At 38.1% G+C, this 26244-nt stretch overlaps 1 protein-coding gene across 6 annotated transcripts in view; it reads right to left on the reverse strand.

Moving 5' to 3' along the window:
• Positions 1 to 26244, reverse strand: part of LOC150090769 (E3 ubiquitin-protein ligase HECW2-like) — a 518151-nt gene that overhangs the window by 107482 nt on the left and 384425 nt on the right. For all 6 annotated transcript variants that reach the window (XM_090372567.1, XM_090372548.1, XM_090372558.1 and 3 more), the window contains one exon: positions 6029 to 6150. In XM_090372567.1, coding sequence (XP_090228693.1) covers positions 6029 to 6150 — 122 coding nt within the window. The remainder of the gene's footprint in view (positions 1 to 6028; positions 6151 to 26244) is intronic.

The raw sequence follows: 26244 nt of genomic DNA on the forward strand, positions 1-26244 counted from the left end.
AATTATGATTCCACGTTTTTTTAAGAGATCTCATTTTATATTCTTCTTTCAGCAGTTCGTATAGACAATAATTTGATATGTCCAGCTTCAATTCATCGTATTTATTTACGAGTAAGCATAGTTTTTGTATGCAATATTTCTTAATTATCAGTTGATGAAATAATCAGTCACTTCTTCAAATAATTTTTTATTTCTACTATTTAAATTAAAATAATTCTTTAATTTACATAAATTCATGAATACCCATTATGCCGAAAAGGAAGTGCAAGTTTATAGACGACTTGAGGATGAAATATCCAGGTTTTTGAAAGGGAAGAGTAGATGAGGAGGCAGAATGCATCGTTTGCGGTCCAGAAAGCTACATCTCAGTTGCTAACAAGGGTTCAGCTGATTTGGACATCCACGTGAATTCAGAGAAACATAAGAAGAACATTAGATTTGAAAAATCCTGCAGCAAGGTAACGGACTTTTTAGTAAATGCCCCTAAAAGGCTTGATGCAAGAGTTTCTGTTGCTGAAGGAACCCTTGCCTTTCATACAGTGGCACATCACCACAGCTATAAATCAATGTCTTGTACAGCAGAATTATTAAAGTCGATACTCTGATTCAGATATTGCTAGGAGGTTATCTTGTGCAAAAACAAAGACTGAAGCCATAATTAATTCTGTCTTAGCAGTCCATTCAGTTGAATAAGTTATTAAGTCACTGCAGAATGTACAGTTTTTGGAATTTCCACTGACGCCACTAATCATGGATTTCTGAAAATTTTCCCTATTCTTGTGCATTATTTTGGCTGAAAAAATGGTGACTCAAAGATTAAGCTAATAGAATTAAATAGCAAGGCAGATGAGACCGCAGCTACTATTTCTGGCTATGCTTATGAGACCTTGTGTAAAAGTGGCCTGGATGAGAAATGTATTGCATTTGGTGGAGATAATTGTAACACTATGTTTAGAGGATTTGGTCAATCACTAATAGGACTGGGTTGCCCTGCCCACATTCTGCATAACTGTATCCAGCATGGAGCAGATGCAATTGATGTATATATTGACTCCATTGTTCTTAAGATTTTTAATTATTTCAGTGTCTACACTGTAAGTGTTCAAAACCTAAAAAAATTCTGTGAATTTAAAGAGGTTACCTATAAAAAAACTTCTGTATCATAGCAGAACACACTGGCTTTCTCTATTCCCCCCCACCCCCAAGATTTTAAAACTTTTCTTTGAAGATGAGTTTAGTGAAACTTATCTTGTTCACTGCCAAACTGTAATGTCAGTCTTCAATTTGCATATAATGAGCACTGAAAGGAATGACAATTCTTTGATAGAGGTTATTGAAGCTCTTGCTTCCGTAAGGGATATTCTGTCAGAAAGAAGTAAATGTCAGTTCATTTCCCTCAAAGTGAAGGAAATGTTGGACAATGTGCAAAAAGAGGGATATACAGAGAACTGTGGAGTTTTCAGAAGAAATATCCAGAACTGTACTGAATACTTGGACAGGTGGTTGAAACCACTGGAAGAAGTTTCTTCATTCAGGTGGATGTCTTTAAGAGAGCCACTTGAATGGGATAGTGTGGTCTCAACAATTAGATACCTTCAGACAAAAGGAGTATGTGTAGATGATGTCGAGTTCTTTGATCAGTTTTGTAATTTAAAAAAAAATTATAGCAGAAATTAAGGATACTGATGTTTCTGTTCCTTGTAATGTAAGATGGGCTAATTATTTTAGCCACTGTAAGAATGAAGAGTTTTTCTCAGAGCTGTTAATAATTGCTCAATTTTTCTTTTCCATACTACCACATAATGCATTTATTGAAAGACTGTTTTCAATGATGGAGATGCAGTGGTCTAAGGATAGAAACTTGTTTACTGTGGATTCTATTAAGGGACTAATGCTTACAAAATTCAATTGCAGTGACATGCTGTGTAAAGATATCCAAAACAGATTTACAGAGAAAAATTGCATCAGTGGAAAATATAAAAGAAATGTAGAGAACAGCAAATAAATTACGCTGAGAAAAGTAAAAGTATTTTTTTTATTCATACCATTAGTAAATTTTTAATGTTTCATTTTTTACAAGTTAAGCAATCTGCATAAGAATGGAAAGTGTGAATTCTGTTAATTTAAGGGATTTTAGATATTCAATTAAAATATTTAACATATTATTACTTTGCCAGTGACTGTGTTATTACCCTATTATCATAATTAACTGTTATTAAAGGCGTGGGCATTTTTGAAAAGACTATAAGAGAATGTAAGGTGTGTTTTGGTACAATAGGGAAAGGTGTCCTCAAAAGTCCTCATTTTTAAGGTTAGAGAGGTGGCAGCCCTAAGCATGCCAAGGTGGTTACTATCACCAGGAAGTAGCTCTATCACTAAGTTACCTTGGTGATAGGGAAACATGGTCTACTGTGATGTTAAGCTCTCTGAGCAGCTCTTGGATATGTCTTCAAATATGTCTCCAGTAAGCAAAAGCATACTGCCTCATGCTTTTGCAGGAGGGCCTTGATGTCATTAATGATGTCCATCCCCAGTTCTATCCTTAAGTAATAGTAGTATCATGAAAAGAAGGAAGGATTTTCAGTTGGCTTCAAATATGTCTGCTGTAAGCAAAAGCATACTGCCTCATGCTTTTGCAGGAGGGCCTTGATGCCATTATTGACACTGCCAGAATCCACTACAGTTCCATTGTAGGAATTAGCCATTATTTTGGCTCAGTGGGTCCATCAGGTGGCTTCCAAAGTGCTGAGGACTTACTTTTCTCAGTTCTGGTTTTATCTCTTTTGGTGAAGTATAGATGTTGTCCTATGTCCATTTTTTCCTCCGCAAAGAGTTCCAATACTGAATCATTTGGTGCTTCCTTCTCCTCGACATCTATATTTTCTTGGAAACTACAGGGTGCTTCAGGCTTCTTAGTCTTTTCTCTACCAATTTCTTTTGTTATTGCTGAAGCATTATGAGGTTCCGATATGGAAGTGGCAGATGAATGATCTTTCTGTGTGGGTTTTTGTGAGCTTAACAGGTAGCATGCGATGGGAGTGAATGCTTCTTTTGGAGGGATGGTCATTTCAGTCTGAATTCTGATGGAGCATCTCCCTGCTACCTTCTGGGTGTAGGTGGGTTTGTTTATATTTAAAGGTTTCACTGCTTTTCTTGCCTCCTGATATATGTTCAGCTCTGCCTTAAGTTATTGAATTCACTTTTCTTCTCTCCATCTCTGGTATGCTCTTGAGTAAGCAGGGTATTCTCTGGCAGTTAATGCAGGTCAGTTTTGTGGCTGAATATGATGTAGTTTAACAGTCCTTTGCAGCACATTGAGTGCATGCAAGAGAACCAGACCAATTGCAAGTGTCCATATTTCTGGCACCTAAAGTACCATAAGGGATTTGGGATATATGGAGAAATTGATGTAGCCAGCTTTGATCTCATTAGGAGATTTGATGAATTGAATGCCAGGTTGATGTTTCTAGTGGAAACAAGTTTCCCATCCCTATGCACAAAAATTCTTTTAACTGCGATCACTCCCCATGATTTTAGTTCTCAGCAGATTTCCTCCTAAGTAACTTTAAGTGGGTCCCACTCTAAAATTGAACATCTCAATGAGTTTCATGTCCTATGTGGTGTTACAGTAATCTGTATTCCTCCAAATGATATTGCTCAGAACAGCTGCTCAGAAGCTCAGAACAGAGTGCCTGTTGTTTTTGGTTTCAATTACGAGGTCCCCAGAACGAAGCCTCTTAAATGATTTATGGGAACCTACTAACTCCTCTAAACCCTTCTGTATAAAAGAAGACAATTTTCCCAATAGGTTTCTCAGTGTTAGAATGGATGATTAAAAATCTTGGGACAGGTCCTGACAGTATTTCAGTTTGGGTCTCTTTGCTGCATTAGCATTATCTGTCTCACCATTTGTATTTTCAGATAGGGACTATGTTGGTGCCCCTGAAGAAATAAGTTTATCAGGATTCATGTTTTTTTTAATTTGGTTCAGTGTCCAGGCTTCCCACCCATCACAGAGACCAAATGGGATGTTCACTACTTCACAAGCAATAAATACGCTCAGGAGTGGGATGGCAGGGCTACCCAGCCATCATTCCCTCACTGCCACCAGCCTAAATCCTGTTCCTTGGACCATGAAGGTGGGGGCATGGCATTGACACAGATGACTCTTGCAAGTGAACCCACTAGCCAATTGATCCTGGCTGGGCCTACCAGGACCATGCGTCTTGTCGAAGCAGGGGTCAAAGTGTTGTGTTGAAGCTGGGTCCCTCAACCACCAGGATCCCCATTTATGAATTTCCACAGGTCGCAAAGCACAGAAAACAGGCCATATTCCTATGGTGGTAGCCTGGAACCTAGATTGTGGGCAATGGATTCCAGTGATGCTAATCTGGAAGCCCAGCAGCAGCATCACTTTGAGGTCCCCTCACCACATTACAGGTGCCCATAATGAGGGGAATTATGAGAGCAATCTTGGATTCTGGGACGGTTCCTCAGATTGGAGATGTGCAAATCCTATTCAAAAAGGGGATCAAATAAATTACAGACACGTAATCCTGAGTTCTATTCTAGGAAAAATCATGGAATCACTAGTTAAAGAATTAATGCAAGGTCATCTTGGCAAGAATGCAATTATATTTCAAATGCAGCACAGATTTGCTAACTGCACGCAAAAAATAATTTTAACATCATACACTTAGATTTCATTTGATACTATTCCACACACACACACACACAAAAAAAAAACCTGCTCTACAAATTGTAGCAGTGTGGCATTTGGGGGCAAGTTACTGCTGTGGCTAAAGGGATGGTTGAATGGAAACAACAATGTGGCTATTAATGGGCACTGCTCTTCTTGAACTAATGTTATTAGTGAAGTCCCTCTGGGTTCAGTACTGGGTCTTTTATTGTTTGCAACATTGTTAAAAGCATATCAAACTTAATGTTTAAGTTTGCAGATGATGCAAAGGCTGTCAGGGAGGTTAATGACAGGAATCAAGGTATATCACTGCAACAAGACAGAAAAATTAAGCAGATTGGCTGAGATGTAATACTGATAAACGTAAGGTACTGTATATGGGTAGCAGTACCTTACATTTTTAGTCAGGAGCGGGAGTGCAGTGGCACACGCTCTTCAAGTAGGCTGGGGGTTCAAACCCCTGACTGCTAAATACGGTCAATGTGACAACCAACAATGGAGCCAGCATGGCAGATTATGGTCCATTTCCCTCAACATGAATGGTCCATTTCCCTCAACATGAATTGTCCTGCAGTGGGTTGATAATGGCTGCAGTTTACCTTTATCTTTTTATTTTTAATCCACATTTATCAGTGTAACAGAACAACATATTATTTAGATAGTATCATAGGTGGAGAATGGAAAAGACCTAGGGAATAACTGTACACTCTGACATGAATTTCTCTAAGCAGTACAGACAAATTCATGAGGTTCGGTTAAATAACATATGGGAATTTTTCCAACAGAGACAAGGAGGCGATTATCCTCTTGCATAAGGCAATGGTTAGCATGCATCTTGAGTACAACTTACAGGTCTGCAAGCCTCATTTTATGAAGGATGTGGATCAGTCGTAAGAGGCGTAGTGAAGAAAAACAAAGTTTGTTGGGGACACAAAAGGGTACCCTTGCAAAAATTTATTTCTACAAATTACAGAGCATGGAAACTAGGCACCTATGATTGAAGTGCTTAAGGCTTTAAATGGATTGATTAAACTATATGTTGATGGTATCATTACTCTTTTTTTTTTTTCATATCATGCATACAATAGAAGATAAATTTAAATTGAGATGGTTGCATGACAGATGTTCTTTGATTTTGATTTGATTTTTAATGTGCGCATTGGCAGCCAAGGCCATAATGCACCTATAAAGTCAAAATCGATGTGCAAAAATTAGCTTTCAGCCAGAGAGAACTTTAATTAAACTGCCTGGCATTTAAGATAACTTTCTTAGTTTAACTTATTTAACATGGCAAAAGATTAACAAAATTTAAAATTAATAATATACCACCTGGAGAAGCCTGTGGAGAGGGCTGAGGTGATCCACGGGGTGATCGTGGTGTACTGCTGCTGCTTGTGTTCCCATTGCTATAGGAAGCAGGAATATAGGACATAATTTCTTGCTCAAATAAACTATAATACAGAGAAAGAGAATTACAATTTTCAAAAATATATAAGCCATTCTACTTTATTCATTTATTATATATATTTTTTCTTTTTTATTTATAAATCTGATCATTAAAAATGGTTTTGTTCAAAGTTCAAATTTATAGGGTTATTGGAAGAGGAGAACACAAATGCTACTTAACCCAGAATCCATCAAAAACAACTGCCACATTTTGATAGCAGATAATTTTTTTTAATTAAAAAAAAAAAGCAGAATGAACTATATCGATTTCACAAATTTTGAAATTATATCTTAAAAATACTGAATACAATAAGTGTGACCCCCTTCCAATGTTACACGCTCTTGAGAAAAATTTGAAGTGAAAAAATGCAGAGCAAATAGGATCTATTAAATATGCCAAAAAATGACATGGCAACAAAGTAATACTGTACAAGCAAGAATTATGATATGAAAAGATAGCAACCTAGTCCCATCATACATCATTCTGACTTTCAATACACCAAATTTGCTAATCTGAGTTAAAGCAGATTAATTACACTGTTTCACCCATACATCCCAAATCCTAAAAGCTGTTACAACTACCAAAAATTTTGTCATTGGTAATGCTACATGTCCAAACTGTGAATTCCAAAACCATTCACAAACAGAATACACTGCAATAACTTCACAATGCCCCAGTTGAAAAGGAAACCATCTGGCTTATTCTAAATCTTACGAATAATGGACAATAGTATAAAAAATACAAAAACATCCGATTGAAAATAGGGTTTCATACTAAAAGAGGTTTTTTTTTTTTTTTTTTTTAGAAGCATTAGCAACTAAGGCCATATTGCTCCGGGATATGCGGTGATCATTTCCTGCCCTTTCCGCATCCTCCGTATATGTGGTGGTGACGGGCTTGAACCCTGGTCTAATCAAGAAATGTGTGCTGCGCACTGCTGCTCCTTCCCACCTGGCTACCTCATACTAAAAGAGGAGGAAGCAAGTTAGGTCAGCCACACCATGCCAAAACACACCTATACTTCCACATACTAAACTGACAGGCTATAACAACTCAAATAGATGCGTCAATCCCCTGGGGCATACTGACTGAAGAATGAGCTTGATCAGTTCACTCTCAATCAGCACTTCAGTGAGCTGAAATGCTGATTGAGATAATCTAATATTATGGAATACTGGCTCATCAAATTATATCCCCCGGATCCAAGCCACATCTGGTATATCAAATAAACAATATCCCATTCTTAATATCTTCTGACACCTCAGATTATCAAGTAAAAGAGAAAATATACAGGAGACTTGGTGACAGAAAAATCTCAATCCAGGCATTCAAACTACAGTATTATTAAAGTGAGACAACATCCAAATCGTATGGACACTGAAAACATGACCCTAGACGAATCGTCTTGATCTTCATGCAGGAGATGATATGGAGACTGGATGTACTATTAATAGAAACACAGATATAGAAGAGAACAGTGACTCAGGAAGAAAAAGACCAATTATGACCATCACAATGGTTCATAAAAAAACCGAGAGAATCAGCTGTTTGTTTGTTTGGATTTTTTGGCGCATTAGCAACTAAGGCTACAATGCGCCAAGGCCAGGTAATATCTAAAAATTTAAGCTCTCGGTGACCAAATTAATTAGGCCACCATGTCCAGGTATATAATAACAAATATCTAAAAAATAAATCAAAGAGATAACAATAACATAAATTTTAAATACAATTAAAAACTTCTATTGATTTAAAATAGCTAAAAACAGCAGACACGTTGTCATTGTCGGATAAAATCTGACTGAGTGTATAAGGCTCAGTCAGATGATTAAAAGCGGTAAAACGGGTGCTGCTAAAATCTGGACAGTCAATTAAAAGGTGTCTGATCGTTAAAATTGTGCCACAGGACACACACACACACATAGAAGGGTCATCAGCCCTCAGCAAAAATGAATGAGTCAAATGACTATGTCCTATGCGGGTCCGGGCGAGAACAACTTCCTCTTTACGATTCCTGCACATGAGAATCAGCTTTCCTATTCAAAACTTGAGTGATGCACCATACCATGCGATGGAATTGTAGAAGCCTTTGAAAGAATATTGATGACCTCAATGGTTTGCTATTTTGCTTGCAAGAAACTAACTTAATTCCATGGGTGACTCTCAGAATCAAAAAATATATATCAAAATGACAGAAATTCAGCCTCCTTCACCCACAGAGGTGCAGCAATCCTAGTAGACTCAAGCATTCTATACTAACTTATTCTGCTGAAAACCTTTTTAGCCCACAGAGGTGCAGCAATCCTAGTAGACTCAAGCATTCTATACTAACTTATTCTGATGAAAACCTTCTGCCTATCTTCTGCCTAATCATTCCTGTACCATGCAGGAACTTGAGAGACCTTGTTCTGCAATTGCCATCTCTATTCTGTTTATTGGGCAACTTCAATTGACATTCATTATGGAGTTCTCCAACTGCAAACAGACAAGGACAGCTCACAGAAATGACCTCCCCACAGGACCAACGTCTGCAACTGATCTCTCCATTGCTTTCTGTCATCTACCTGAGTAGCACTTGATGATCCACTCTATAAAGCAATTACTATCCAGTAATATGTAGAATTTAGACATCCTATTCCATATCACTTGAAACTCAGATAACATGGAAATTTTCTGCTAGAGCAGATTGGAGAAAATACGCCTCTTTTGATGACCAGACTTTTCAGTCTTATCCTATTAATAATATAACCAAACATGTCATGCCACAACAGCTGCAACTGCTAATATTCTACAATTTCAAATGAAATTGTTTCAGCTAAACAAGTGATGAGGCACATTAAAAAGTTGCCTTTTCCAATGAATCATGTTTCCTGCTATGCTGTGTGGATGGTAGATGGAGAGTACCAAGGAGAGGAATGAATGATTTCGATGTCCTGGTCCGAGAGAAACTGGCAAGTGATGCTAATACTCCTGGAATGCACTCTGAATGCTAAAAATTACCTATCCACTGTGGCTGACCAGGTTTGCCTCTTTATGCTGACTGTCTTCCTGGATGGCACAACTGTGTTCTAGCAGAATAATGTGGCTACCACGTTTCCAGTATTGTTGGAGAGTGGTAAACAAAACACAAAAAAGTGACTTACAAGTGGGACCTTGACCATCAAATTTGCTGGATATGAATCTCAAAGAACATCTCTGAGATTATGTGGATCAACAGATCCAGCATTTGGATCCTCCACCATGGACTATTACAGATATGTGGGACACAATCCTGGTGACATGGTACAACGTGGCCTTCTGCAATGTTCAGAGGCCTTATTGAGTCCATGCCTCACCGTGTAGTGGCAATAGGAGATAGGTGGTCGCACTGGTTTGAGTGGGCAGTGAAAGTCTAGTGCTATCTGAAACTCAACTACGCTGTGCTGGAACTTGATCAGATTCCCTTAGGCTGCTGCATCATAAGAGGGATGAAAACTACTTTTTCAATGGTCTCTAATTCTCTGAAGAGAGCCTAACACCCAGGAACCAACTTTCATCAAAGCTGAAGTATGACTCAATTCATAATTAACAATCTTTATCTACTTGTGGTCTTTTTTTTTTTTTTTTTCTTTTTTTGCCAATTCAGCAAAAGCCTGTGGCTTCCTTGCACTATATGGCAAATACTATTACTATCTTCAACTCAGTAGCAGCTTTCGCATTAACAGCTTATTCATTCTCTTATGCTTCATTCTGGAGATTTTCCACCTCAAATAAGACATCCCAGGACTTCCCCTATCATCCTTAACTGATGCAAGCAAATATGCCTAGGATAATCTAAACCACAGTCAAATAGCATTTGTCATCTACAAATCTAACTTATTCAAACTAGTAGCACTAACTCAACTTAAAATCATGGTACAGTTTCAGTGAGTAAATACTCATAACAGAAATAAACATTATTCTGGGTTCAAAGGGACAGCACACAGCCTTATTTAAATATTGCAAACAATTGTAGTCTGCAGATGTCCTTCCTGTTGGTAAATGTTTTAAACCTAAATAATTTCAAAGGAAAATCCAACTTTATTGCAAGTAATAATATATCATTAACTTTAAAAGTTTCTTCCACTATTTTATCCTTCTTTTCCCTTCAGGTGGAATTACAGTCAAGGAAAAGACATAGAAGTATTAATAATTAAGCCTCTTGGTGTAAAGAAGTCGATTGAAGCACCTATCAAAGTCTGAAAGCTCAATTTTGTTGATGGAACAAAAAAGGCCATTTCTTCTTGTCCCCAAAATTGAAGCCAATTTAGCAGAAGGAGACTTCAAACATTAGCATTAGTAGAGGCATACAATGCAAGAAAAAGCTTATGAAGCATCAGAGAGAGAGGGGGGGAAAAAGCTCCCATCTCACCCCTCCATTCGTTTCAAATACCTGTCCAGCTCAGCCTTAAATTTATTTAGGCTATCAATTTCCACAACAAAAGATGGAAGTCTGTTCTACCAATCAACTACCCACTGGCTAAAGGCAAACTTCTGCACATCTATCCTACAACTGTCTTTCCTCAATTTGAATTTATGCCCTCTCAGGTGATTATTCTGAACAAGAGGAAGAATCCCATTAGCATTGAGCATTCTCAAACCATTCAAGGCTTTATACACCTCAATCAGATCACCTTGCAGGTGCCTAGTCTCCAGTCACTAATCTGCAAAACTTAAGCCTTTCTTGGTAAGAGCACCCCCTTTGTTCCCCTCACCAATCTTGTTGCCCTTCTTTGTACTCATTCTAGCAACTCTACATCCTTCCTAAAACGAAGCCTCCAGACCTGTATGCAGTACTCGAGGTGTGGCCTGACCATTGCCTTATACAAGGGGATAATCACCTCCTTATCCCTGCTAGAAAAATTCCTGTGTAGTACTGACAGTGTAGTACTGACAGTGGTAGAGAATCTACCTTTAACACTGACATTGACAAATTTACATTTGTCAATGTTAAACTTCAATTGCCACCTCTCAAGCCCATCTTCTCAACTTATCTAGAACCTGTTGCAGCAGCAGCATAGTGTCCTTATGGACATTATGTCCAAACTTGGACATTAAGCTTGATATACCATCATCAATATTATTTATAAATATAGAAAACAACGATGGACCCAGCACTGAACCCTGAGGGACTCCAGTAATAACATTAGTCCACAAAGAGCAGTATCCATTGATTACCACTCTCTGTCTTCTCCCACTCAACCATTCCTTTATCCATAACAGCAATTTGCCTCTAATACCACACTGCTCCAATTTGTGCAGCAGTTTTCCATGTGCAACAGTATCACCAGCTTTCAAAGATTCAAATATATTATATCAAAGTTATTCCCTGCATCCAGTCCTTTGTCACCACATCATAGTATCTAATCAAATTGGTGAGACAAGACTTCCCCTTAACAAAACACTGCTCTATTCCAGCTATAACTGAAGTCTTGTCTAGATGTTCCTGCAGTGCTTCTTTAACCACTGCCTCCATTAATTTCCCTGGAATAGAAGTTAAATTAACAGGTCTATAATTACTTTTGTTGCCCTTTGATCCTCCTTTGTGAATTTGGATTACATTTGCACATCTCCAGTCCATGGAATCTCTCATAATTATGGCAAAGGGATTGCTTACTTCATTTTCTGCCTCCTTTAATATAACTGGATAGATCCTATCCACCCCGGATGGTTTTTTTATGTTTTTCTTCAACAATTTCTCCTCGACTTTCCTCTCAGTTATTATAAAATCATCTAGCTCAATGCCAGAGTTTAATTCACCTTTGGCATTCCTCTCCCTGAATAACTCCTCATGTGTGAATGTAGATGCCAAATACTCATTTATTTTGTTAGCCACCTGAGCAGGATCATCAACAGTTGAACCATTGATATCCAGTGGAGCAATCTGATTCATCCCTTTCATTCAAGAGTTTACACAGGTAAAGAACTCTTTGCTGTTTTTCTTTGCATCCTTTGCCAAATATTTCTCGTAATCTGCCTTTGCCTGCCTAACCTCCTTTGTGACTTGGTTACAGACCAGCTTATATCTATCAGAGGTGTCCATGTCACCCATTAATTTATATGTATCCTATGCAGTTTTGTTCTCTGCCACTTCTCATTAGTTCATCTGACATCCATTTAGGCCTAAACCTTGAACAATATTTCTTAGTTGGTATGTAAGGTCTAGTAGCTCCAAGATTAATTCTTTGAATTTGCTGTTGGTAACATCATCAGTTGGTCCCACCGTACAGAATTTAAATACTGTCTCTGACCTCCATAATTGCCTTTACGAAAGCAAAAACCCTTCCTTTTACCCCTGATGGTAGTTACCTCTTTGAGTAAATTATTCATTCTCTTATACTTCATCCAGGAGATTTTCCACCTCAAATAAGACATCCCAGGAATTCCCCCATATCATCCTTAACTGATGCAAGCAAATATGCCTAGGATAACCAAACCACAGTCAAATAGCATTTCTCATCTACAAAAAAAATTTATTCAAACCAGCAGCACTAACTCAACTTAAAACCATGGTACAGTTTCAGTGTGTAAATACTCATAACAGAAATAAACATTATTCTGGGTTCAAAGGGACAGCACACCTAGTGATCGCTGCCACCTAGTGGTTCCTTTATCTGCAGATTATTAATGCATGAAGAATCAACTAATGGTAATCAGATCAAGAGTATTACTCCCTCTAGTTGCCTCCAAAACATGCGGATATAGAAAACAATCATCCAATAAACCCACAAAAGCCTTACTAGTGTGTGAGTGACCAACTTACAAATTCCAGTTAATACCCGGGAAATTAAAATCCCCCATTATAAGACTCTCCGATTTACTGGCCTACTCTATTTCCCTGTACAGTTTCTTATTATACTCATCAGAGTCACTAGACCTATAGCACACTCCCACTCTCAATTTTGATTTACCTATGCTTATGTCACACCAAACTGACTCGACACTGCCCTGTCCATAAATGACTGGCTTCACTTCCTTGGATTTTATGTGTTTCTTAACTAACAGCATAACCCCTCCTCCCTTCCTATCATGTCTATCCTTTCTGTACATATTGTACTCCCCAAACTCCAGTTCTGCATTCCTTATATCTGTGTGACACCACGTCTCTGATATCCCCACAATATCTAACTTTGATATTTTGACCAACACCTCAAATTCATCGATTTGAGGTGTTGGTCAAATTCCAAATTCCTAGCATTGGTGTACACGCAAGTACACATCTACCTGTTCCTATTCTTAGCTACCCTAACACAACCCATGTGTTACTTGTACTGCAATGACTGCCAGCATTCTCTGAAATCCCCTGCATCTTGTTTTCCAGGCTGCTGCTCATTCCAATAGAAGCAGTGCAAGAATCACTTTCACCTCTGCCAGTGGCTACTGTTAATCTATTAGTCCGTGTATCACCCTCCCCCCCAAGCTAGCAGTTTTCCAACCCACCTAACACTGCCTTGATAGCATCAGCAAATATTCTTTAACCCTCTCTATTTAAGTGTATCCCATCCCTGTAGATGCAGACTCTCCTGTTAACAAACACAGACCAGGCTGAGAGAAATTCTACCCCTTGAGCCTTGCACAATCTCTCCATGGCCGAATTGATCGACAAGGCTCATGATATACTCCCTTCTATTGTGTCTGGGCAGAATTGTAGACATTTTCAAATTCAACCCTAATTCACGGCTTTTTTCCAACAGTGACCTGTACTTGTTAAGTAATTCCACCAGTCTCCTACTCTTAATATCATTAGTGCCAACAAGTACAACAATATCACCTTTTGTGCCCTTAAAACATGATATCTGCTCTACAATGCCATCAACCTTTGCCCATTGGAAACATACCCTGGTCTTGTTCCACCTATCATTTTTACATAATATGTTCCCCATTTCCGTGACAATAGAGTCGTCGACAACTACTAGTTCCTGTGGGACTAGCGCATTCTGCCTTGGGGGTTGTCGCTGTGTTGCGTGATGATCAAGTGCAAGCTCTGGCGTTGATGTGGGAAACTGGGAGCTTGATAGGTCCCTTAATTTAGATCCTTCGAGGGTATCCACCCTGTCCTTCAAGCTCTCATATAGGCCCATAACAATGCTGAGTTGTCGCCTGATTTCCTCGCACTCCTTTCTTCGCGCGCGCACACAAAGACATTCCCCTTTGCAACATCATGTCCCGTACCTGATTGCTCCACAAACATCAAACAAGCAGTGCATTTTAAAAGGCTGTGATTCAGAGGGCAACTGCCCCCCTCAGTTCTCCCCTGAGCTATCCCATTAGCTTGAGCCTTTTGTTTTGCTGCTCTGAGTCATGATTTCGATTCAATTTCAAAAGGTTTCAATTTCAGTACAAAATTATAACCCTAAATTTATATCCCAATGCAGTTATAACACCATATATATATATATATATATATATATATATATATATATTTTTTTTTTTTTTTCAGTATCAAGTATTATCTCCGAGTTTCATTATATAACTTCCGTATCAAGTTATGTATTAACTGATAATGTTACGTTTGCAAAATCTAAGTTGTTATATGTATTTAGTTAAAAAAGTACAATTTAATTGACAATGAAGTTTAAGAAGATTAATAAATTTTACTGATTAATTGATAATACTATATACTATACTAAGGTAATGCTATCTAGTACGTGATATAAAGTTGTATCGTATATAACAATGGCAGCATGTTACAAACGGGTAAATCTACTGAGACTAAGTATTAATTAACTTCCAAAATCTCGCTATCTAAATTCAGAATAAACCAAGGATTTTGACTAGGTCTATAAGCTACTTATAGAAAATAATTTAATATAACAATTACATCAATAAAGCAGCTAAATATAGCTAAAAACTTTGCATTTGCCGGAGCTGCAAAATTTGTAAAACACGTGGATTGGATACCCTTACTAATACTAACTAATAACCTACAAAATCTCTATCGAAGTTAAAAATTAAACTAAGTATCGTAATATACATCCAAGTAATCCTCCACATAAGTCAATCACAAAATTAACCCTGTAGATATGGTGCTCAATTACAGTTGGCCACCATATTTGTCACTAATAGCCTGCACTTGACTATATAGGAGCCTTAAATTCAACAGGCCGGATACTGTCAACTGATGGCTTTCAAATAAACCATCAACTACAAATATCAGATGCCAGAAATGGAAGTTGTTTTTAGAAACCTTAAATATATCACAGGACACCAAAGCATTACTTTGGAGTGACATAAAAACCAATCGATGTTGACAGATCAGGCAAGCTGCAGTTTTATTGTTACTAAAATGTTTTGTTGTATGACAATGTTGGAAGCACATTGTAGACCCAATATAATGTGGAATCACTTATAACGCAGTCAAAGGTTGGATCCCAATTCCATCCCCCCCCTTTCCACATGCTTCGAATTTGATCATTTGTTCCTGTACTCATTTACTAGTTCGATGAACATTTATAGTTGTTGATTTTTTAAAGGTCTCATGGTGCAATTAGCATAACTGCTATCTGTAAACATGATGCCCTATGAATAACCTTTATAATACCACATTTAATTTCTTTTGTTGTTTGAGTCATCTTTCGAAGGCAATCACCCCACAGTAGACGCCTGGGACCCAATGGCCTCCAATGATCAAGGCACTAAACCCTGAAGTGGATCTAAAGTCGAATTAACGAGAAATGGCTCTATAAAGAACAGTGATGCAAATACCACATGGATGGGAAATGACACAAGAAAGACCCCACAAATGCCGACAAGCAAACCTGGTCCTTTTGACTGTAAAGACAGCAGAACGGACCAGGATCACCAGCAGCTCCGTTGCCAAATGCTATATGGCGATCTGAATGGGGTACCCTAACCCTATTCATCTTTAATTCCCTATCCAGGCAGGAGGGAGAGGAGACATGCTCTGTTTCCTCCCTCCCCCGCTGACTCATCTCTTCGCCTGGTGAGGCATGCGCCTGCCTCACTGACCACCTGGGGTCGCCTTCTCTATCGTCTCCATACTTCTGCCTTTCACCCCCCAGTCTTCACAGCCTCCCCCACTCTACCTGTATACCCTATCCATGGCAGGTAAGTTCAGTGATGCAAATGAGCTTAAAGCTGTCCTGAAAAGATGCAATAGCGGTAAAGTACACATATGCTGTTTGGAAATTGGACATAAGCTTATTATTCTACATAACATTAGTGTGTGTTTTCAAATTTTGTTTTGTTTTCCCTTCTTTCCTTTTTAATAAAAAAAAAAGTAATGTCCATGGAAAGTTCTCAATAGAAAAAAGAAAAGCATGATCAGTTCAAGAAAAGCTAGCTGCACTGGACTTACTAAAATGGGGAAAGATGCAAGCAGAGGTTGTTGTTGTTTGTTAGTTGCTGGCATCGGCTTCCGTGGCCATAATGCGCCTCTCATAGTTTTGCATTTTCTAGTCTGGTTTCTTGCAATAGCAGTTCAAATTAATGCCCGACGTTATTAGCAGATGAAGTTCAATTAAATTATTTTATTTATTTATTTTTTTAATCTGATTATAAAAGCCTATTAATTCCAGGTAGTGAAAGACTTCTTGTATATTACTTTCTTCACTTAAAATGTTTTCCAAAGCAAAGCATATTGAATATTAGTTTCAGACTTAAAGGCTATTTTTCTTTTGTTTGTAAAGGTGGCACAAACTAGTAGTAAATGTTTGTTTGTTGTACATTGCACTGATTACAGTGAGATGGTTCTTCGGCTCTAAGTACATAAGAATGAGTAAGATATGTGTGTCCTATTCTTAACCTGGTAAGGTTACTTCTTTTCGGACATGTCTTTCACTGGTTTTCACTTCTTTAACACTGGTTTAATTTGAAAAAGTTTATTATAAGTTTTCTCATTCCATATTTTTTGCCATTGTTCCTTGCTGTTCGCTTTGATTCTATATCTATAGTCTGTAAATGGTACTCTGGTGGTCAATGGCAAGATGCCCGTTGCCGTTTTTGCTGCATGGTCAGCTTGTTCATTTCCTTTAATTCCCGTATGTCCAGGAATCTAACAAAAGGTAACGTTTTGTTTTCTTTTAAGCAGTTTGCTTAGGGTGACTTGAAATTGTCTATTTTGCAAGTGACAAGAAATGCTGAAATCGTCAACATTACGATTTCAGCATTTCTTCAGCATTTCTTACGGTACTTGGTATTTGTTTAGCTATTGAGTTTATTTTTATGGCAAACAGGGTAGCAATAAGTACTGATCCCTGTGGCTGTGGGGTTAATATCCTAACCTGGAAAGTTCATTGTTGCAAAAAAATTTCAGATATATATTGGGAGATGTCGTCTCATCCCAAAGACATAAATGTCTCTAAGTATTCCATATCACCATGTTGTGTCATATGCCTTTTCTATATCAAAACATATTATTACTAGATGTTGTTTTCTGCTTTTATCATTAAGTCTAAATGGACTGTTCTTTCTGAAACCACATTAGTCAGACATTTACCATTTTTTCAAGTATTTTTCCAAGGCAGCCAGTTAAGGCTATTGGGCGATAGTGATTCAGATTTGTGGGATCTTTATCTGGTTTTGGAAACGCTAGACTACTGTGTGATGCCATTGATTTGGAAAGGAATTTTCTAGGTGTATATCCTGTTATACAAGAAGAGCAACGATATCAATGATTTCTCAACAAACTGTTATACCACGTATACTATTTCATCTGGACCCGCTGTGCTTTGCTTCGTCTGTGAAATGGCTTTATGAAGTTTGCTGAGAGTGAATGGTTGGTTATAGGATTTGTTACTTGTATGGGAAAAAGTCAATTTATATGTTTCTGTATTTGCTTTATGTTTTTGGAAACCTGGTTCATAGGAGCTACTGCTTGATATTTTTTCAAAGGTTCTACCAAGAGCATCTACTATGTCTTCAGGTTTTGCTATATCTTTTCCATTCCAATTTGTAAAAGGAGCAATTCTTTGGTATTTGTTGTTTATTTTATTTATTTTGTCCCAAACCTTCCAGCTGGCTGTTTTTCTAGTAATTTCTCAAAATGAATCCAAGATTGTTTCTTACTGATCTCAGTAATGCGTTTGACATTTGCCCTTGCCTTTTTTGAATTGTATCAGGTTAGTTGTGGTAGGATAGGCCTCCGTAGCCACATGGTCAGGAGCGGGGGGTGCAATAGTAGCACATGCTCTTTGAGTAGACCAGGGTTCAAGCCCCTGACTGCTGAATATGGTCGATCTGCCAACCCACACTGGACCAGCGTGGTAGATTGTGGTCCATTTCCCTCAGCATGAATTGTTAAGGAGCCATTATCAACCCATTCTGCAGTGGGTTGATAATGGCTGCACTTTACCTTTTTTTTTTTTTTTTTTTTTTTATGTTTGGAAATTATTCCATGCCTTGATTTTCTCTTGTTTTGCTAGAGTACATTCATTGTTACACCATGGCTTTGGATGTATGGGAAACTTTGAACAAGTTTTTGGTATTGTTAGTTTTGCGGTATGGAGGAGTTTATCAGTTACATATTTCACTGCAGAGTCAAATGGCCAGCTGCTTATATCTTGCCCAATTTGCCTTATCTAATCTCCACTTTGGAGTTCTTTCTGGTTGACAAGGGGTCAGTTCGTTTAAAATAATATTTACTGGAAAATGATCACTACCTAGTGGAGGGTATAATGATGGAGTGCATACAGAAAGGTTGCTGTGCTAGTTCCTGTGGTAGACATATATATGTGGGTGTCCCACCATTTAAGAGTATTAGGCTGAGGTTATCTATGTAGTTTTTTAAAAATTTGACCTCTTTTATCTATGTTTTCATTTCCCCATAGAGGATGATGGCCATTTATATCTCTCATGATACATAAATGAGGTGATAGTTGGATTACTAGGTCTTCTAGTTCTGTATAACTTATATCTTGGTTTGGTGGTAAGTACACGAGGCAACTGTTACATGAAAGTTTACTGCAATGCATACTGCTATTATCTCTAGATTAATCTGCAAGTGAACTCGTTGGGTAGTGGAATTTACTAAGATTGCTACTCCACCATGTGCTGTACTGTTGGTTGGTAATCCTGTCCTTTCTGTATATACAGCAGGCCTTCATTATAATGCGGTTTGCTTTACGCTGATTCGCTATAATGCTGTTCTTATATTATAACCCGTATCTGACTATAATGCTGTCACAAATCATTATAACGCTCTTTTACAGATTGCATTTTTGACATATTTAACGAAATCGTTTCATTTGATGGAGTCGATAGCTTGAAAATGAATAGCAAAACAGCATTAAAATGTTTCCCACACAGACTTGAGAAATTTTCCCACGCTCAGTGAAATTTTCTCGAATACTAATTTAATTGCAGTACAGTGACTTGTTACGTAGTTCCGAGATCAACATGTTAAAAAATGATCAAATATATTGCTTGTAATACATGCGTTATATGCATTTATCCGAAGTGTAGTCGTCACTCAGTACAGTATTAGACATCTTGCATAACGGACAGTTTACTCGAACATCGTATCATAATTAATGCAATCAATGCAGTTACATTTTCGAAGAGTTAATAATGGCAGATAAGAATGAAAAAGCAACAATGCCTGGAAGCAGTATGAAGACTACAAATGTAAGAAAAAGACTGCATTTGAAAATTAAATTACACATTTTGAAGCGAATTGATTCTGGTCAACGACATGCGAATGTGTGCCATAATTTAGGACTGGCAAGTTTAACTGTAAGAACAATTATAAAAAATAAAGAATTAATTTTAGCAGCGGGAAAGACAGCTGTTCCACTGCAAACAACTAGGGCTAGGCTGGCTATTAGGATTGAAATGGAGAGACTTTAACTAATTTTATTGAAGATAATATCCAATGTAGAATTCAGTTAAGTTAAATATTATAAAAAGAGAGATTAGCCTGTATGATGATCTGAAGAAAACTCACCCAAAAAAAAAAAAAAAAAAAAATGTGGAACCATTAAAAACTAGTAAGGGCTGGTTGAATAGATTTAAAATCTAGGGAGAAGCTGCAAATGCAGATCAAGAAGCCGAAACTTTCAAAAATGAACTTGTTAAAATTATTGAAGAGGGGTATTATGTGTTATACTTCTCAACAAGTTTTTAACATAGAAGAAGCAGGACTTTTTTTGGAAATGAATGCCTAAAAGAAGTTTCATATTGAAAGAAGAAAAAACACATGCCAGGTTTCAAAGCATTGAAGGATTTAAAATTAAAACCCCTTTTAGTTTACCAGGAAGAGGGCCAAAGTACAACCCAAAATTGACACATTTTTCATGATTAAATTCATCAATTAAATTAAAATCAATTTAGATCAATTAAATTCATGATTTTAATTGGAATTTTAAGTTTCATTTTGATACGTAAGTAGTTACCACGATTATATACAGATGTAATGCAGAATATTTTATATGTACAAATATTTGAGTCGCCTCCATACCCAGGTGGGAAGGAGCAGCAGTGCGTAGCACATGCTTCTTGATTAGACCGGGGTTCGAGCCCGTCACCACCAAATATGGAGGATGTGGAAAGGTCAGGGAATGACCACCGCATATCCCGGAGCAATATGGCCTTAGTTGCTACTGCTCCTAAAAACCAAATAACAACAAATATTTGAAAATTAAATATTCTGACCAACATTTGTGCATCTTTTCACTACCGCTTATTATTGATTCGGAAATATGGCACCGACCGCAACTCACAAATACATATGTTACCTTACGGGAATGCGGCGCTCACTTAGTGCAGATTCACTTAGTGCTCTGTTTTTCCGGAAGCGTTATCAGCGTTAAGCGGGGGGTCACCTGTATTGTAATGTTTTAGTGTTATTTTATTCTAATATTACTAATATTACTATAGTTAAAATTTCCCATCTAATAATTCTTATTATTAATGTTAATTCTGGTTTAAGATCTGTTTCTTGCAAACATAGACTAATTGGACTGTACTGTGATAAGAGGTCGTGGATATCTTCAAAATTGCTGCAGAATCCTCTACAGTTCCAATGTAAAAATGTATTCATTATTTGGTTCTGTTAGCACTTTCAGTATGTTTTCTTGAGGTTGTTGCCCTAGAGTTCTCTGTTTTTTTGTCTTCCTTTATTAGGGAAGTATGGCTTTCCAGTATTCATCTCTTTTTCTTCTGCAAAAACTTCTAGTATTGTTTCTTCTGTCTGATTCTTTTCTTCTACTTCCATATTGTCCATTTTATTCCCATTTACTTCAGAGGTTCTATCTTGTTTTTGTGGATTTGGTGGTTTCTCTAGTTGGTAGTATTGTAATGGGCGAGTTTATTTCCTGTTCTGGTTTTTGTTTAATGAGCAGTGAAAGCACCCAATTTGAAATGGATTTTTTTGGTGGGACCATTACTTCTGTATGTTTCTATTATTTTATAAGTTTGTGTTATTTGTGTGTATGATGGTCTATTTGATCATTGTGGGTGTATTGTTCTTTTGGCTTCTTGATATGTTACATAGTTTTCTACTTTATTAGCATTAGCATTAGTAGAGGCATTTGATGCAAGAAAGCAAGCTTATGCAGCATCAGCCAAAAAAAAAAAAGAATAAAATAAAATAAAAAAATAACCACTTCCACTTCACCCCTCTGTTCATTCGAAATACCTGTCCAGCTGAGCCTTAAACTTATTTAGGCTATCAACTTCCACGACAAGGGATGGAAGTCTGTTCCACCAAACAACCACCCACTGGCTAAAGGCAAATTTCCTCACGTCTATCCTACATCTGTCCTTCCTCAATTTGAATTTATGCCCTCTCAGGTGATTATTCTGAGCAAGAGGAAGAATCCCATCAGCATCGAGCATGCTCAAACCATTCAAGGCTTTATACACCTCTATCAGATCACCTCGCTGGTGCCTAGTCTCCAGACACTGTAATTTGCAAAACTTAAGCCTTTCTTCGTAAGAGCACCCCTTTGTTCCATTCACTAATCTTGTTGCCCTTCTCTGTACTCTTTCCAGCATCTCTACATCTTTCTTGAAATGAGGCCTCCAGACCTGTATACAGTACTCTAGGTGAGCTACTCTTGCAGCCCGTCTGCACTGCTCAGAAAACTTTATATCTGCCTGCACAACCATCCCCAGGTCCCTTTCATTCTCTAACACTGTTAGTGTAGTACCACAGAGTTGATACGTTGCTCTGGGGTTGCTGTTTCCCATATGTAGTACTTTACATTTGTCAATGTTAAACTTCATCTGCCACCTCTCGGCCCATCTGCCCAACCTTTCCAGATCCTGTTGCAGTAGCATAGTGTCAGTAGTGTCCTTGACAACCCTGCCAACCTTCGTATCATCTGCAAACTTGGGCATTAAGCTTGATATACCATTATCATTTATAAATACAGAAAACAATAATGGACCCAATACTGAACCCTCGGGGACTCCACTAATAACATTAGTCCACGATGAGCAGTGTCCACTGATTACCACTCTCTGTCTTCTCCCCCTCAACCACCCCTTTATCCATAGCAGCAATTTGATTTCAATGCCACAATGCTCCAATTTGTGCAGCAGTCTTCCATGTGCAACAGTATCAAAAGCCATTCTAAGATCCAAGTATATAATATCAAAGTCATTCCCTGCATCCAGTTCTTTTGTGACTGCATCATAGTATCCAATCAAATCGGTCAGGCAAGACTTCCCCTTAACAAAACCATGCTGTGTCTGAGTTATAACTGAAGTTTTGTCTAGATGATCCCGCAGTGCTTCTTTAACCAGTGCCTCCATTAATTTTCCAGGAACAGAAGTTAAACTAACAGGTCTATAATTACTTGTGTCGGCCTTTGATCCTCCTTTGTGAATTGGGGTCACATTTGCACATCTCCAGTCCATGGGTACTTCCGCTGAGTCCAAGGAAGCTCTCATAATTATGAGAGCTTCCTTGGGTTTGCTTACTTCCTTTGCTGCCTCCTTTAATATAACCGGATAGATCCCATCCGCCTCAGGTGCCTTTCTTGTATTTATCTTCAACAATTTCTCCTCCACTTTACTCTCAGTTATTACAAGATTCTCTAGCTTACTGCCAGAGTTGAATACACCTCTGGCATTCCCCTCGCTGAATAACTCCTCATGTGTGAATATCGATGCAAAATATTCATTTAGTTTGTTAGCTACCTGAGCAGGATCATCAAAAGTTGACCCATCGATATCAAGTGGACCAATCTGATTCATCCCCTTCCTTCTAGAGTTTACATAAGTAAAGAACTCTTTGCTGTTTTTCTTTGCATCCCTTGCCGAAGATTTCTCGTAATCTGCCTTCACCTGCCTAACCTCCTTTGTAACTGGGTTACAGATCAACTTGTATCTATCATAGGCTTCTGTGTCACGTGTTAATTTGTATGTATCCCATGCATTTTTCTTCTCTGCCATATGTCTCATTAGTTCATCTGACATCCACTTAGGCCTAAACCTTGAACAATATTTCTTAGTTGGTATGTAAAGCCTAGTAGCTTCCAAGATAAGTTCTTTGACTGCTTCCCATTTGGAATCCGCTGTTGGCAACATCATCAGTTGGTCCCACTGTACAGAATTTAAATACTGTCTCAGTCCATCGTAGTCGCCTTTACGAAAGCAATAACCCTTCCCTTTACCCCTAATGGTAGTTACCGCTTTGAGTAAATCCCACTTCAGCACACTGTGATCACTGCCACCTAGTGGTTCATTTACCTGCAGATTCGTAATGCATGAAGAATCTCTACTGATAATCAAATCAAGAGTATTACTCCCTCTAGTTGCCTCCCGAACATGCTGATGCAGAAAACAATCATCCAACAAATCCACAAAAGCCTTGCTAGCATGTGAGTGACCAGCCCCCAAATTCCAGTCAATATCTGGGAAATTAAAATCCCCCATTATAAGACTCTCTGATTTACTGGCCCACTCTATTTCCCTGTACAGTTTCTTATTATACTCATCAGAGTCATTAGGCCTATAGCACACTCCTACTCTCAATTTTGATCTCCCAAAGCTTATGTCACACCAAACTGACTCGACACTGCACAGTCCAGCAATGTCGACTGGCTTCACTTCCTTGGATTTTATGTGTTTCTTAACTAATAGCATAACCCCCCACCTCCCTTCCTATCCTGTCTATCCTTTCTGTAGACAGGATATTTGGGGAGTACAAATTCCCCAAATTCTAATTCTGCATTCCTTATATCTGTGTAACACCACGTCTCTGAAATCCCCACAATATCTGCCTTAGATGTTTTGAGCAATACCTCAAATTCATCGAATTTATTTACCACACGCAAGTATACATGCCACCTGTTCTTTTTCTTAGTTACCCTAACACAACTCATGTGTTTATTTGTACCCCAATGATTCCCAGCAGTCTCTGAAATATCCTGCATCTTATTTTCCAGGCTGCGGCTCATTCCAATAGAAGCAGTGCAAGAATCACTTTCACCTCTGCCAGTGGCTACTGTTAATCTATTAGTCCTTGTATCCCCCCAATCTAGCAGTTTTCTGACCCACGTAACACTGCCTCGATAGCATCAGCAAACATTCTTGCACCCTTTCTATTTAAGTGTATCCCATCCCTGTAGAAGCAGTCTCTCCTGTTAACAAGCACAGACCAGGCTGAAAAAAATTCTACTCCTTGAGCCTTGCACAATCTTTCCAGGGCCGAATTGATCGACAAGGCTCTCATCATATACTCCCTCCTATCATGTCTGGGCAGAATTGCAGACACTTTAAAATTCAACCCTAATTCTCGGCTTTTGTTCAACAGTGACCTGTACTTGTTAAGTAATTCTGCCGGTCTCCTACTCTTAATATCATTAGTGCCAACGTGTACAACTATATCACCTTTTGTGCCCTTAAAAGATGATATCCGCTCTACGTCATCAACCTTATATTTCTGTATTCTCTTTTCTCTTTTCCACTCTTCACATTCTTTCAAATAGGCATTATATTCTCCTCTGTAGTTGGGACATCTTGAATTTTGTGAGGTACAGTCTTGTTGAGTGTGTTCTCATTACCCACATTTTGCACAGCTAGCGAAACCTCTGCATACTGCTTGAGAGTGTCTGTACTTCTGACACTAAACATCGGACAGGGTTTGGAATGTATGGTCTCACTGGGCAGTTTAGGTTTCCAACGTTTACAGTTGTTGGTGGTTTTGTACTATTGAAGGTTAGAATTATATTCCTTGTTGGGATAATTTCTCCATCTCCTTTAATTGTTATTCTTTTGACTTGAATAACCCCTTGATCTTTCAACTCTTCTTGGATTTAATCTTTGGGAACATTGAGGAGGTCCCATTCTGTAATTACTCCTTTCGAGGTATTCAAGGTGGAATGAAGAGTAACTGTTATTGGAATATCTCCAAAAGTTTTTGCTTTCATTAGATGCTCTGCTTGTTTTTGGTCTGTTATCTCTACTAGTAGATCCCCTGATTTTAGTCTTCTGATAGCTTTTGATGAGTTGGAGAAAGCAGCAGCAAGGGTAGGATTGAAGGTAAATGAAAATAAAATGAAGTTTATGATTACAGGTTGGAAGGAGAGACAAAGTACTGAACAGATCTGGGAAACAGTGAAGCATAGTTTCAATAGATCAGAATCCTTCAAATATCTGGGAGTTATGATTCAACGTGATAGTAGTAAAACCCCAGAAATTCAGGCTCACCTTAATGCTGGTAACAGATGCTATTTTTTCCTGCAGAAACACTTTCAATAAAAACTACTCTCTAGAAGAATGAAATTAGTGTTATACAAAACGGTGGTATGGCGTGTCATGACTTATGCTAGTGAAACATGGGTGCTTAAAAAGAAGGATGAAAAATCTTTAAATGAGTCGGAGAGGAAGATATTAAGGAAAATCTTGGCCCAGTTAAAGTCATGGAAGAGTGGAAAATAAGTACAAACTAAGAGCTGAAGGAACTGTATGGAGAACCGGATATAGTAGGAGTGTTAAACAGCTCAAGATTTAGATGGGCAGGCCATGTAATACAGATGGCCAAGGAAAGCAAGGGAAGGGCAACCAGGAGGAAGAAGACTGAGAGGAAGGCTGAGAAGGAGGTGGATGGATGACATAGAGAATGACCTACGACAAATTACGGTGAGATGATAGAGAACAATGGCCAGGGAAAGAG

The sequence above is a fragment of the Mastigoproctus giganteus genome, chromosome 1, assembly GCF_048544385.1.
Source record: "Mastigoproctus giganteus isolate SK-2022 chromosome 1, ASM4854438v1, whole genome shotgun sequence".
Lineage (NCBI taxonomy): Eukaryota > Metazoa > Arthropoda > Arachnida > Uropygi > Thelyphonidae > Mastigoproctus > Mastigoproctus giganteus.